The following is a 14,278-nucleotide window of genomic DNA, read 5'->3' as shown; positions in this document are numbered from 1 at the left end:
CTGTCAGGAAACGGGGCTCCCGTGACCCAAAATTGGGTCCCCGGCCGGGCACAGTGGCTCACACCTGTAATCCGGCACTTTGGGAGGCTGAGGCAGGTGGATCACCTGAGGTCAGGAGTGTGAGACCAGCCTGGCCAACATAGCAAAACTCCATCTTAACTAAAAATACAAAAATTAGCTGGGCATGGTGGCAGGCACCTGTAATCCCAGCAACTTAGGAGGCTGAGGCAGGAGAATCGCTTGAACCCGGGAGGTAGAGGTTGTAGTGAGCCAAGATCGTGCCAGCCTGGGCAACAGAGCGAGACCCCATCTCAAACAAAACAAAGCAAAAAACAAAACGGGGTCCCCAGGATGAGATCCCCAACACTGCCATCCAGGATGGCACCAAGGCCCTGCCCCAGGTGTGGCCGTGCAGGCAGTGGTGGGCAGAGGAGCCCCTCGAGGGTGTGGGGCTGTGGGAGGTGCACTTGGGGGTGGGCTGGGAACCAGTCTGGCCACAGGTAGTGGAGGAGGGGGCTGTGTGGCAGCTCTGGGACCCCAGACCTGTGGCATGTCCCATACCAGGCCCTCTGCCTCTTGGGAGGAACTGAGCTGGTGGCCTGCTGGCTGGCGTGCTATGGGAGAGGGTGTTTCTGGGGTGATTCTAGGGTCCAGCCCTCCAGGAGGCAGCGAGCTGGAGACCCCTGCAGAGCAGCGCTCCGCAGCTGAGGGGACTCGGGGCCCCGGGGGGAGGGGTGTCTGAGGCTGGATCCTCCCAACCCCCATTTTATTTTGTATTTAGTTTTAATTACACAAGGAATATATAAATACTTTTTAGTTAAACAAGTGGAGTCTTAGATCAGATTAAATTCCCTTTTTAGACCTTTGAATCTCTCCCTTGTTCCCACCAGCGGGAGGCCGCTGCTGGGCTTGTCACGCACCCCCTGTGCTCCCGCTCTCTGCGTCTCTCTGAGCTGGATCGGCCACTCCCCCAGGTGCCTTCCCTGGGCCCCAGCCTTGTGCCTCCGTGGCTGCTGGAGGCCTGGTGTGGGTGGCTGCCGGTGTCTGGGGTGGCACGTGCCCTCTGTGTGGGGTCACGCACTCGCCGCAGGCCATATTTTTGCTCATGTTCGTCTCCACGGTGCACGCTGGGCTGCAGAAACCCTTCCTGTGTGCAGGTGAGGATCTGGGTAGTTGCTGGTGCCGGGCCCATGGAGACATGACCCTCCCAAGTGCCGGCTGAGGTGTGTGGTGGGCAGCCGTCCAGGCCAGGCCAGTCCCTGCTGGGCGCTGCCAGGGCCCCTTCGGCCGACGTGCATGGCCACCCGACTCCCCGCTGTTGTCTCGGGAGCCTTTGCTGAGTGGGGTGGATCAATTTTTCGGGTGTGTTTTAGTAGCATAATTACAGGGAGTATTTCAGGCTCCCTCTGACGGGCTGTTCACCAGGCTCCAATCTGCACGCTATTTTTCTGTGGGTATATATAGCTGGGGCCGCTTCTCCTGCCTCAGCTTCAGGCTAAAGAGGGACAGCGGCCGCCTCAGCCACCCCCTGTGGTTTCCTTTGCCTGTGGATGGGCTGCTAAAATGGGCCAGGAAGAGTGAGGAGCAAGGCTGGCTGTGGGGCCACAGCTCTACCCCCCAATGCAGGGAGGGGCTAGGACCATGCCCATCTGTGAGCCACGCAGGTTGGGGGAGTGGCCTCAGACAGGGGAGTCCTGGACCCCGCAGTGCCTGGCTGTGTTTGTCTGTCCTCCCTCCCGTGCGTCTGGAAGACTCCAGCGTAGGGAAAACAACGAAACCCAACCGTGAGTTAGATTCCCAAGCCCACAGGAGCCCCCGAGGCCCGTGGCTGTGGGCAGACCTGCGGGGCCATACAGGAGGGGCAGGCCGCCTGCCCAGGAGGGACTCGAGGACCCCAGGTCTGGTCTTGGTCTCACTCACCGCCCGGACTCCCCAAGGCCTGCAGTTTGCAGTCTCTCAGCTGGGACCCGCTCCCTGCCTCTGTGCGGGCTCAGCCACCGTGTGGCCCTCCCTCATTCACTTGATTTCTGTTTATGGTTAAGGCACCTTTTAAAACAACGCATCATTACAGCAACTTGAAAGGGAGTTTTGAAAAGGGAAGTGATCATCCTTCCCACCGCCCCTGCCGAAACACGGGTCTGCTTTTCCTTTCCCTCTGGGCGGGTGGCAGTGAGGACCCGACGTCGGCACCTGCAGGGCTCCTGCCCCCACTTCCACGGCCTTTATCTCCCTCCTTGGACGGAGCTCATCCTTGTGCTTTTCCTAAAAGAGCAGGTCCTCCAGGCACAGTGGCTCGTGTTTATAATCCCAGCACTTTGGGAGGCCCAGGCAGGTGGATCCTGAGGTCAGGAGTTCGAGACCAGCTTGGCGAGCATGGTGAAACCCCCTCTCTACTAAAAATACAACAATTAGCTGGCTGGGGCAGCGGGTGCCTGTAATCCCAGCTACTTGGGAGGCTGAGGCAGGAGAATTGCCTGAACCCAGGAGGCAGAGGTTACAGTGAGCCAAGATCGTGCCACTGCACTCCAGCCTGGGCGACAGAGCAAGACTCGGTATCAAAAACAAAAAGCGAGTCCTCACTCCCCTGAGAGAGTGAGGCTGGAGGCAGGGTTGCCGCCTCCCACAGAGTGACCTCCATGATGCAGGCCTTGTCTCTGTCCACTTAGGGAGCTCTGGGCACCGTGGCCAGGGTGCCCTCTCCCTCCGGCTTCTCCAGCTCACCTGTCCCCTGGGCATGGCACTGTGCACCACTGCCCCGGACTCGGTCAGCTGCCCCAGCCCCTGCAGCCTGTGCCTGTTCCCATAGCCATTGCACCCTCTGGCCTAGATGGCCCCAGCCTCTGTGCTGTCCCTGCCCTTGGCTCTGGTTCTGTGTCCAGGCACATCCCGCAGCCACGGGGTCCATCCGAGCCCATCTAAGCTGCTGGTCTCCACATCAGCACCTGAGACTGCTCACCGCCCACCTTGAACAGCCTGACACCTCCGCCTGGTGCAGGCCCTTCTCTCCTTCCCATCCCTGATGAGAAGGGAGCCGGGCTCAGTTCTCCTGCCAGCCGGGGGGTGGCAGGCACCCATGATGCGCATACACATTTCCTCTTGGGACAGACGGCGGCAGCAGCTGCCACATTGCACACACGATGCGCAGGCTCAGGGCCGTGGGTGGCAGAGTGGCTGTCAGCAGCGGACTGGCTCGCCCCAAGCCAGGCTTCGGCCCCACAGTTCTGTCCCAAGCCGTGGCCCTTCCACGGTCAGTCCCATCGCTGAATCCCCTGCTCCGCCCTCCCCCTGTGTGGGGCCCCTCAGTTCCCTCCTGTTTGTTCCCCGCTAACCTCCAGCAGCTTCTCCTCCCCAGACGCCCTGAGCACACACGCTCACCCTTCCCTCCCCTCCCAGATGTGCACAGAGGAGCTTCTCACACCGGTGCAGCCAGCAGAGCCCTCCCAGGGGAGCTGAGCCCCGGCAGTGCCTTAACTGAGCTGCCAGATCCCAGCCCTGCATCTCAGGTCCCCAGTGACACGTGTTTAACCTGAAAGGAAACTGCCCCTGGGTCTGAGGCCCCAACTGCCCCACGGCCGGCCCTGCACGTGCTGGAGTCGGGCTCTGGCCGTGGCCTCCCGTGGCTTTGAGCTGCCTGAACTGGACGCCTCACGAGGGTCTCATCTGTGTGTGCGGTGCCTTCTGAGGAGTCTCAAGTCTCCCAGGGGTTTAAATGACGGGGTCTTTTGTTCTGACCTGTTCGTACTGTCAGCCAGCCTCCTGCGAGTGCTCCCTGCCTGAAGCCGCCTCTCCCTTGTCTTCGCCATGACTTTGTGTGTGTGTGTGTGTGTGTGTGTGTGTGTGTGTCTGTGTCTTTGTGCGTGTGTTGTTGTTGTTTTGTTTTTGAGACACTCGTGCTCTGTCTCCCAGGCTGGAGTGCAGTGTCTTGATGTCTGCTCACTGCAACCCCTGCCTCCCTAGTTCAAGGGATTCTCCTGCCTCAGCCTCCCAAGTAGGTGGGATTACAGGCGCCCACCACCACACTCAGCTAATTTTTTATTTTTAGTAGAGACGGGGTTTCACCCTGTTGGCCAGGCTGGTCTCAAACTCCTGACCTCAGGTAATCCACCCGCCTCAGCCTCCTGCCATGCTGGGATTACAGGTGTGAGCCACTGCGTGGCCCCACCACGTCTTTTTAAAAGCAGGTGTTTTATTCAGATGAATCCCAGACGATCTTGGGGGGTTCTGGTCAGGGGCTCCACCTGCCCCTCAGCGTCCTCTCCCTGCGTGGGCGGCTGTGGCATCTGGCTTGCACTGGGCCTCTTCTGCCTGGCTCCTGGCCACTGGGACTGCCCTGGCATCCTCTGTGTCCCGTGTGGGGGCCTCTGCCTCCTGCAGCAGCCTGTGCCAGGCGCTCCTGCCGGCTGTTGGGCATTCCTGCTCACCGTCCAGCAGCCAGGCCTCTCCCCAGGGCCTGCGGCCTGTCAGGGTCAGGGACAGCCCCTCCGCTGTGCTCCGCAGCCCCGTCCCCTCACTCCCTTCCATCCTGGGTGTCACCAGCACGACCGGGACTCTGTCGTCCCCAGTGACTGGGCCGGGGCCTCCATGGGTGTCTACCAGATGGAGCAGGTTCCTTTGGGTCCTCAGTGGCCGGGCCGGGGCCTCATGGTGTCTGCTGGGTGGAGTGGGTTCCTTTGGGTCCCTGCAGAGTGAGCCTCCTCCCAGCACCGCCCCGTTGTTACGTAGCGACCGTCTTTGTGTCTGTCTTTCCTTCCTTTGAGGGGTTCCCTGGGGTTAATTCCCAGGGCTTGCAGGCCCATGTCCGAGGGACTGGATGGTCTCAGTGCCCCAGAGGCTGTGCTGAGTGGGGTGTTTTAGACTGTGTGGGCACTGCTCCCTCCTGCACAGCTGGCTCTGGGTGCCCCGTTTCTTGTTGAATCCTCCAGGGAGCCCCAGGGGGCCCAGGAGCGCTCTCCCCAGTCCCTGTGGTATGAGACAAGTGGTTCCTTCACCCTGGATTCTGTCCTTGTCTGGTCGGTCACTCCTCAGGGGCTCAGTGTGGCCATTTCCAGCTTCCTTTTCAGTCTTTCTGGAGCCCCACTGAGACCTGCAGCTGGGCCAGTGGCGCCCACCCCTGTTTCTCCTCCACGCAGTGTGCAGAGGTGCCTGGACAGCTGCAGGGCACATGGGCGCCCAGAAGTGAGTCTCCTTGACCCTGAGCTGCCCTGGCTGGGCTGTCACAGCTGGAGGCTGTTTTCCCCCATTCAGCACCCATGGGTGTCTCTCTGCAGTTTATATTACTTTTTATTTATTGAGACAGAGTGTTGCTCTGTCGAGTGCAGTGGCACAGTCTACTCATTGCAAAGTCCGTCTCCCAGGTTCAAGCAGTTCTCATGCCTCAGACTTCCCAGTAGCTGGGATTACAGGAACCTGCCACCACACTGGGCCTCTAGTTTATATTATTACAGCCTGGTCAGGGTGTCACTGGGTGTCGCTGTCCTTGGATGGGAAGGGCGTGCAGGCAGAGAGGCTGGGAGGAGGTGACAAAGGTGCGCTTTGATGCTTGGGTCCCAGGACATGCCCACCCAGCCCTGCCTGGTGACTTGTTCCTGTGGGGCTGGGAGCTGTGTCCCAGACCTTATCGGTGGACACAGACCTTTCTAGCCAGGGGAGAGAGTGGCCTGGAAGGGCCCCAATCTCTGAAGGTCAGCAGTGCCTGGGGGGAGGAGGATTGCGGTGCTGAAGGGACTTGAGGGACCTGCCCGGAGGCATTGGCGATCAGGGATGGTGGCACCTGAGGGGACTTTCAGCAGGGCCAGAAGTGCCCAGAGCAAGCTCCGGTGGGACCCTGCACTGGGGGGCTGAGGTCGAGTGACCCTATTCCTAAGACCACCCAGGAGGACACCGGTGTGGGATGGCCAGACCCTTCTCCCTGCATGGAGAAGCTGCTGTCTACACCCCTGACCTACCTGTCAGCCCTTGCCTATCAGGCTCTGCCCCTAGGAGTCTAGATGCCTCAGGGGTGGCCTTGAGCCCCTGGGGTTTTTTTAGCGGGAAGCACCAGCCGCTGTCTTCTCCCCTCCCCTAGTGAGGCCAGGCTGTGCAGGGCCATGTGGAGGCCGGCTGCCCTGCACTCAGATGCCTGGCTTCCTGCCGACCCTCGGCCCCTGGCCACCTCTGGTCTCAGGCAAGGCCCTTCTCCCTGCCCACCTCCTCTCTGGCCCCCAGGCCGGGTGGACAGACCTCCTCTGCAGTTTCTGTTCAGGGGTCCCTCGTTGGCTTCCCGCTACTGGAGGAAAGTTCTGTCTCCCGGGCCTCCCCTCTACTCCGATCCCCTGAGTGAGAGCCTGGGCTTGAGGCCAGGAGTTACTGGGGGCCGGAGGAGGAGGCTCAGTCTGAATCAGTGAGACCAGAGAGGGAGGAGGCTCGTGGACCTGAGAGCTGGCTGGAGCCGCTGGTGACAGATGGAGGAGTAATTGCTCCTCCAGAGCACAGCCAGCTTGAGCTCCCTGGAGTGCCAGAAGCTTCTGGGTGGACAGACAGGCCGAGTCACATTCCAGAGGCTGACAGAGCCTGCCAGGCACCCCTGGGGCCAGCTGGAAGCCATGTGCCTCCACTCACATGTCCCATGGGCATTTGGAGGGGAGGCTGTCCCTGCCATGGCCCATCCCAGCCTTCGGCCTCAGGAGTATGTGAAGACTGGACCAGGGCTGCTGTGGGCATTCCCCCTCAGAGAATGGGGAGGAGGGGGCACGGGCCTTTTTATGGGGGAGGAAGCCATGCCCTCTGCCACACTCTGGCCATCTCTCTGCCTGTAGACTTGGGGCCTGTAGGGACAGTGTGAGTGAGGGCTGGCAGGGGCCCTGTGAGTGGGGCCTGCCCTGTGGCATGGGTGGGGCCAGCAGGGGCCCTGTGAGTGGGGCCTGCCCTGTGGTGTGGACGGGGCCGGCAGGGCCCTCAGCTCCAGCATGGCTGTTGGTTATTTGTACCTGAGCCTGAGGCCCACATGGAAAGTACGTTCCGAGCGGTCGTTCATGGCGGTGGCTAGGCCACAGGAGCCCGCTTAGCTGTCCCAATCCCCAGCTCACTTGTTGGGGTTCCAGGCCCTCGTTCCCAGCTCAGACACACACTTAGGGCTTCAGCACTGGACGCAGGTGCTGGATCCCGGGGTCTCAGTGGCACCAGAGCTGGTCATTCTGAGAGCTGTGCCCAGAGTCTCAGGAGGGCCTGGGGCCCCAGCTGGATGGGCATCTGGACATCGGCCCCGCTGGTGTCACCTCTGCAGCCTTGTCCCACCCAGGACCTCCGTAGGGCCCTGCTCTGACTGGGCTGAGAGGGACACCCATGGCTGTTTTGGGACTCCCGCTGGACACTGTCACTCCTAGAGTGGCCCCGCCAAGGTTCGACTTGGGCAACCTCGGTGTGGCCCCTGAGCCCAGCAGCGGCTGGAGTCGTGGCAGTGCCCCCTGCTCAGTAAAGCTTCGTGCTCCTCCCTGCCTGCTGGACTTGGAGCCCACGGGTTGGGAGCCCCCGCCTGGCCTGGTTTCTTGTCACTGCTGCCTCAGCTCGCACCTTCGCAAGGGGGTGACATGAAGACTGGACCAGGCTGCCGCACAGGCTGGGAGCTAGTGTCAGACTCGGCGCCAAGTCCTGGCTGTGCTGCTCAGCACTGTTGGGCCAGTAGCCGGGCAAGTCCCTCGGCCTCTCTGAGCCTCTAGCACTTCATCTTTAAGAAGGGGACTGGCCCGGTCCTCCCGAATGGGGTCACTGGGTGCAGAGTTCCTGCATTGCTGGGCCCAGTGCCAGCAGCAGTTGCTGTGTCTGTGGGGCCCTTCACAAGGTTGATTTTTATCTCCCTGTGAGCCGGCACTGGGACAACCTGCCAGGTGGCGGGCCGGAAGGACCTTGCAAAATGCAACAGGATGTGAGGGGTGGAGCCACTCCACCCAGGCCCCGCCTGCAGACGACAGGACCGAGCCTCTTAATCACCTGCACCCAGGGCGTGTGAGGGCAGGGGGTCCGTCCAGTGCCACCCACTGGCTCCCTATGGTTAAGGAGCGCCTCACCCAAGCCCTCAGGGCACCCCAGTGGCCTCCCAGGTGAGGATGTAAGGCCAAGACCTCTGGTGGTGGCCCAGTGGGGGTTGGCTGGCCCGGGCCTGGCTGCTCCATGAGAACTGTGGGGCGTGCTCAGCATGACTTGGTGGGGCTGGGCTGCTGACTGGCCTGGCTGAGTCACTGGCAGAGAAGGCACCATGTGGTGGATGTGCTGGGCAGCCGGCAGGAGAGCACCCCCACCCAGGACCATGTTCAGACAAGGGAAGAGGCAGGGGCCTAGGCAGGCACCATCCATGGTGGGCCCCGGCGCTAACGGCCACCTCTCCTGATGGACTGCAGCTGCAGAGCGCCCCTGAGGAGAATGCCCGGCCCAGTGTCCTGGCAGACTGTCCCCATGTCCCCAGCTTAGATACTCCCAGGGCGGTGGGCTCTACCCTGCTTGAGGTAACAAGCTGCCCCTGGGCCAGGGCTGGGAGCCGCTGACGGAAGGAGTGAGACCTCACCTGCCCTGGACTCTTCACTGTGCCGTCCTCGAAATAGCCTGGCCAGGCAGCCATGGCATCCCCCATCCCACAGGCAGGAGCTGTGGGCTCCTGAAGGTGGAGCTGGCTCCCAAGTCCACAGCCAGAAAGTGATGCAGGCGGGGCCTGGCTGTGGGGCAAGTGTGAGCGGGTCACGGGGAGAGAGCAGGCTGTGCGCGGGCGTCAGGCTCCGAGGTCCCTGGGGCGCGTCCTGGGAGCCGCGTGCTGGAGCCTCGTCCTGAGTCCTGGGAGCCGCGTGCCGGTCGTCCCGTGGGGCTGCCTGCAGGCCTCCTCTGGCTTTGGCAGGTTGTCTGGACAGACTGAGGCTCCGGAGGACTGGATCGTGCACTTTCTGCCGGGAAAGAGGGTGGGGAGGGCTGGGGCGTGCGGGCAGGGAGGGCATCAGTCCCTCTCCCTGGAGACTGGCTATGCGTCTGAAGCTGCTCACTTCCTCCCTTGGGGGCAGAGGTGTGGGGGTCCTGAGGCTCCAGGCTGGAGGGGGTTAGCCCCTAGATCCCCCCGCTGCCCTGCCATCTGGTATTGGAAGGGGTATGACCCCCAGGGGATCTGTTTGCCACACTCTGCCCCATGCTGTCCTCTCTGTCCCCTCTTCCTGCTTAGGAGCAGGGCCAGAGCTGAGCTAGCAGGGGGGGACTTGAGGCCCGTCCTGGCCCCGCCCACACCCAGGCTGCCCTGCCCCCTCCGTTTCCCGCCACACTCTGCCCACCAGAGCCACATGCGCTGTTTGAACCTTGGCCCCAGATCTGGCCCAGGTCCTCAGGAGGAGGCAGTGACAGCCAGGCCTGGGCTCCTCTCCCTGCTGTTGACGGGAGGCTGCAGGTCCCCGGGCTTGGTCCTGACCCTCAGGAGCGGAGGTGGCTGATGTGGGGGGGGGGGCTCTGGTTGGGTGTGGTGGCACAGCTCCGTCACTGCTGAGGGGCTCAGGCCCAGGCTGGGTTCAGGTAGGCGCTCCACAGGTCTGTCTTCATGTTGGAAAGGAAAATGCCAGGACGCTGTAGGTGTTTTATTCATCCCTGTCCCTGAGTCCCAGGTCCAAATCCAAGCAGAAAATTCCACACCTGGCCTCATGCGCCAGGTCACGGTCAAAAGCCAGAGTTACTGAAAATATGCAGCCGGCGCGGTGGCTCACGCCTGTAATCCCAGCACTTTGGGAGGCCAAGTCCGGGCGGACCACCTGAGGTCAGGAGTTTGAGACCAGCCTGACCAACATGAAGAAAACCCATCACTACTAAAAACACAAAATGAGCTGGGCGTGGTGGCAAGCCCTGTAATCCCACTCTGGAGGCTGAGGCAGGAGATTCGTTTGAACCTAAGAGGCGGAGGTTGCCGTGAGCCGAGATCGCACCATTGCACCCCAGCCTGGGCAACAAGAGCCAAACTGCATCTCAAAAGAAAAACAGAAAACTTCGGGCAGTATGGCCATTTTCACGATATTGATTCTTCCTAAAACACACACACACAAAACAGGATCAGGGTATGGTGGCTCACGCCTGCAATCCCAGCACTTTGGGAAACCGAGGCAGGAGGAGCACTTGAGGCCAGGAGTTTGAGAGCAGCCTGGGCAATGTAGTGAGACCCCCGTCACTATTTTCAAAAATAAAATTGTGTGGCTGCCTTTAGGGTATGTGTAGAAGATATATGTGAAATGTAAATAGAATTCTGCGTGGAGACCCATCCCCAAGGTAGCTTATTACGTATGTGCTGATATTACAAAATTCACAACATCCAGAACTGGAGGCACTTCTGGCCCAAGCCTCGCCCTGGACGGTGAGAGTGAGGAGTGTGGGTGCGCTGCTGCGTGCTGGCAGCTTTGCCAGTGCCTCTCGGTGTGTGGCTTTGAAGTGAATGGGGCTGGCATCCTCCCTGTGCAGATGAGGAAACTGAGGCCCAGCTTGCCTTGCCAAAGTGCAACTGGCCATGGCTGTTCTGGCTCCAAGGCCCAGGGTCTGCAGCCCCGACACCGCTGTGCCCCGGGCCACGTCCTGCAGCTAGAGGCGTCTCTCGAGCTTTCTGACCCGCCCATTGTGGGCAGCACCCCCTCCCACCCCGCAGACTGGCCGAGGCCTGGAGGGAGCAGGGCCAGGCTGAGGCTGCAAGGGTGGAGACCACGGCCAGCCAGCCCCTCGCTGCCAGGAAGGGCACATCCATCCCGGCCTCTCCCCAGGGAGGAGGGAGGAGTGGCTGAGAGGGAAGCGCTGATCTTGCCCCGGGGACCGAGGCCTCTTCTGCAGCAACTAGAAAGCCCCCGCCCACAGGCTGCTTGTCAGGGCCGCCCAGGACCCCCGGGAGGTCGGCTGCTTGCTCTGCTGTTCAGAATCAGATTAGTTTTCCATAAAAACAGGATGTGGTGGGTGAGAGGGCAGTGTGTCCACCTTTCTCACTCCCCTTTTCCAGGAACTGAGCGCATGCATAGGCTTTAGTGAGGACAGCCCAGGCCCTGCTGCACCCCCACAGGGAACAGCCAGCTCTCCTCTCTTAAGTGGACACTTAATCAGCTTTTCCTCCTTGCCTGGGGAGCTTCTTGGAGCCAGCCTGCCATGGTGGGGACACCATGCTACAGGGTCCAGGAGCCGAGCTGGGGCATGGGAGGAGGGGCCGTGAGGCCCGGGCAGTGTGCCAGGCTGCAAGAGGGGCTGAGCCACTGCCCCGACCCGCTGGCAACCCTGCATCGAGGTTGGGCCTGTGAGGTTGGCTGGTTCCTGGACCCCTCTCCCCAGGACATGCCCGTGGTGACACATGGCTTTGGGGGCTCGTGGGTCCCACATCACAGGCCTCTGCTCTAGAGGGCCCAGTCCATGGGGTTCTCTGTGGAGGGCCAGGCAGGAATCTCAGGGAGCTGGGGGTGGGAGTGGGAGGAGCATGTGCAGGAGTCTCGTGCTGTCAGGGAGCCGGGAAGTCTGCCAGGGTTTGGGGGTTGTGCTGGGGAGTGTGGGTTTTGCCCTGTGGTGGTGGGAGCTGCCTCCAGTTCCGATTCCCTTGAGGCTCTAGTCCTGAGTCGGGCTGTAGGGCAGGGCAGGGTGGGGTCACCCTGAGGGGAAGGCTCCGTTAGGGAGCGCTTGATAACCTAGGGCTCTGGGGGCCCTGAGAGAGAGGGGAGGGGAGCAGAGGTTTGCAGGGAAGCTGGCGGCTTCCTCCGCAGCCACTTGAAGGCCGTGGTGGAGTTCCGAAGCTGACTGAGGCTCTGACCCTGTAGCTGGTCCCCTTCCCTCCTGCCTCAGCTGTTCTGGTCTCTGGGGGATCAGAGCTGGGTAGGGGGGCTCTGGGCTATGGGGGACTGTTTATGTGACTCCAAGCTCCCTCAGCACAGCCCCCGGAGCTCCTTCCTCATGGGCAGGGCCTGGCACAGCCGCAGGCCAGGGATGCCCTCGCAGATGACCCTGGATGGAATTCCAGAGCTCAGAAACAGCTCTTTCCCGTAAGGCTGTCCCAAAACTCACAAGAGTGTTTCCTTTTGGGGAGATGAGTGAAGAGTGCCTCAGCTTGATCCAGGATGAGGCTGATCGATCAATTAGGGAAGCCAGTCGACCCGACCCGTCAGAGGGCTGATGGAGGAAGCTGTGCTTGGTAAAATAAACATCTTGGGAGGAGCGTGTGGAAGTGCTCACAGGCTGACCGTGGCAACCGTCACTGGGGTGTTACTTTGTACTTCTCTGCATTTTAAACACTTCTGAATATGGAGAGAAGGAAAGTGAATGTTCTGTGAGATTTCATTGAGAGGGGAAACTGAGGCACACTCTGGCCAGTTTGGGCCCAGGGTTCGAGCCTGGGGTGGCCCCGGCCCTCATGGCCCAAGGTAATTGTCCCTGTGGGCTCTCAGAGCAGCTGGGGCAGGGTCCACGTTCTGGGGCTGGTGATCCCAGGGGCAAGCCAGGCAGTGCCCTGCCTGCCTAGGGGTTATGAGCCCAGAATGTTGATTTTTTTTTTTCTTTGCTGGCTTCATGAGCTTGTTGAATTTCCAGATTATGTATGGGGCCCCCGGCATCCCACCTGCCCTAGCCCTGTGGCCACGTGGCCAGCAGTGCAGGCACCTGGGCCCAGAGCCTCAGAGACGGGGGCTGGGGTGGGGGGGGGGTGGTGCCTCAACTTCCCCTTTGAGCCCCTGCCGAGGTGCTGGGAGGGACCACACAGGCGGGAGGAACTCGGGGTCCCCAGGCCTCGGCCACCCCAGCCTGGTGCTTGTTATATATTTATGCCTTTCCGGCTACCTGTGAAATGATGATTTATTTTTGAGATGGAGTTTTGCTCTTGTTGCTCACGCTGGAGTTGGGCATTGCCGTGGTGCAGTCTCGGTTCACCGCAACCTCCCCCTCCAGGGATCAAGCGATTCTCCTGCCTCGGCATCCCGAGTAGCTGGGAGTGGCTGGGATTACAGGCAGGCGCCACCACGCCCGGCTAATTTTGTATTTTTAGTAGAGTCGGAGTTTCACCACGTTGGCCAGGCTGGTCTCAAACTCCCGACCTCAGGTGATCCGCCTGCTTGGCCTCCCAAAGTGCTGGGATCACAGGCGTGAGCCACCGCGCCTGGCCCATGGATTTTATTTTAAGGACATGACGCACGTGATTGTGGGGCTGGCTAGTCCGAGATCCCCAGCTGGGCCAGCTGTCCAGAGCCGCTGTCGCAGTCGGAGTCGCTGAAGGGGGCGGTTCTCTGTTGCAGCCCCGAGAAGTTCTCTTCCGGGGCATTCAGGCTTCTCTCTTCTGCCTTCACCCGATTGGATGAGGCCCTCTTGCTGTCTGCTGATTGGATGAGGCTCTTGTTCCTTCGGCTGATGGGATCAGGACCTCGTGCTGTCTGCTGATTGGATGAGGCTCTTGTTCCTTCAGCTGATAGGATCAGGACCTCGTGCTGGCTGCTGATTGGATGAGGCTCTTGTTCCTTCAGCTGATAGGATCAGGACCTCGTGCTGGCTGCTGATTGGATGAGGCTCTTGTTCCTTCAGCTGATAGGATCAGGACCTCGTGCTGGCTGCTGATTGGATGAGGCTCTTGTGCCTTCAGCTGATGGGATCAGGACCTCTTGCTGTCTGCTGATTGGATGAGGCTCTTCTTCCTTCAGCTGATAGGATCAGAACCTCGTGCTGTCTGCTGATTGGATGAGGCTCTTGTTCCTTCAGCTGATAGGATCAGGACCTCGTGCTGTCTGCTGATTGGATGAGGCTCTTGTTCCTCCAGCTGATGGGATCAGGACCTCTTGCTGTCTGCTGATTGGATGAGGCTCTTCTTCCTTCAGCTGATAGGATCAGGACCTCGTGCTGGCTGCTGATTGGATGAGGACCTCATGCCCTCTGATGATTAAATCAGTCTCACAAAATACCTGCACACCATATTGGGACTGGCATTTGACCAAACGGCAGCATGGCCCGGCTGCACTGACAAATGGATCAAGCCTCACACCGCACCCGCAGGCGTGACCACGGCACCCAAGCTGCTGACCGAGAACACAAGCCGTGTGCTGACTTGCACGTGGCGTCTCTGGTCACACCGCCAAGCTTTTGGGCAGCTCCTCCAACCTCAGCCCCCGCCTGAAATAGAGATAGCGGCCGGGCGTGGTGTTCACACGTGTAGCCCCAGGACCTTGGGAAGCCCAGGGGGCCGGATCACCTGAGGTCAGGAGTTCCAGATCAGCCTGGCCGACTTGGTAAAACCTGATCTTTACTAAAAATAGAAAAATTAGCTGGGTATGGTGGCAGGTGTCTGTAATCC

At 60.7% G+C, this 14,278-nt stretch overlaps 1 protein-coding gene and 1 long non-coding RNA gene across 10 annotated transcripts in view; one reads left to right on the top strand and one right to left on the bottom strand.

Moving 5' to 3' along the window:
- The window catches only part of PIEZO1 (piezo type mechanosensitive ion channel component 1 (Er blood group)), a 73,016-nt gene that overhangs the window by 8,907 nt on the left and 49,831 nt on the right, over nt 1-14,278 (top strand). Inside the window, exon 1 of one of the 9 annotated variants that reach the window (XM_035282076.3) lies at nt 965-1,157. The exons of the other annotated variants lie outside the window; for them this stretch is intronic. Coding sequence (XP_035137967.3) covers nt 1,106-1,157 — 52 coding nt within the window. The 5' untranslated portion in view covers nt 965-1,105. Of the gene's footprint in view, nt 1-964; nt 1,158-14,278 lie in introns of those variants that run through there. 9 annotated transcript variants of the gene reach the window in all.
- Nucleotides 5,265-13,236, bottom strand: LOC118149722 (uncharacterized). Its single transcript, XR_004737376.3, has 3 exons — nt 12,781-13,236; nt 12,013-12,242; nt 5,265-8,906 (listed from the first exon to the last, which is right to left on the bottom strand). It is a non-coding gene; the product is annotated as an uncharacterized LOC118149722 (long non-coding RNA).

The sequence above is a fragment of the Callithrix jacchus genome, chromosome 20, assembly GCF_049354715.1.
Source record: "Callithrix jacchus isolate 240 chromosome 20, calJac240_pri, whole genome shotgun sequence".
NCBI lineage: Eukaryota > Metazoa > Chordata > Mammalia > Primates > Cebidae > Callithrix > Callithrix jacchus.
This window is presented reverse-complemented; position numbering and strand designations above follow the sequence as displayed.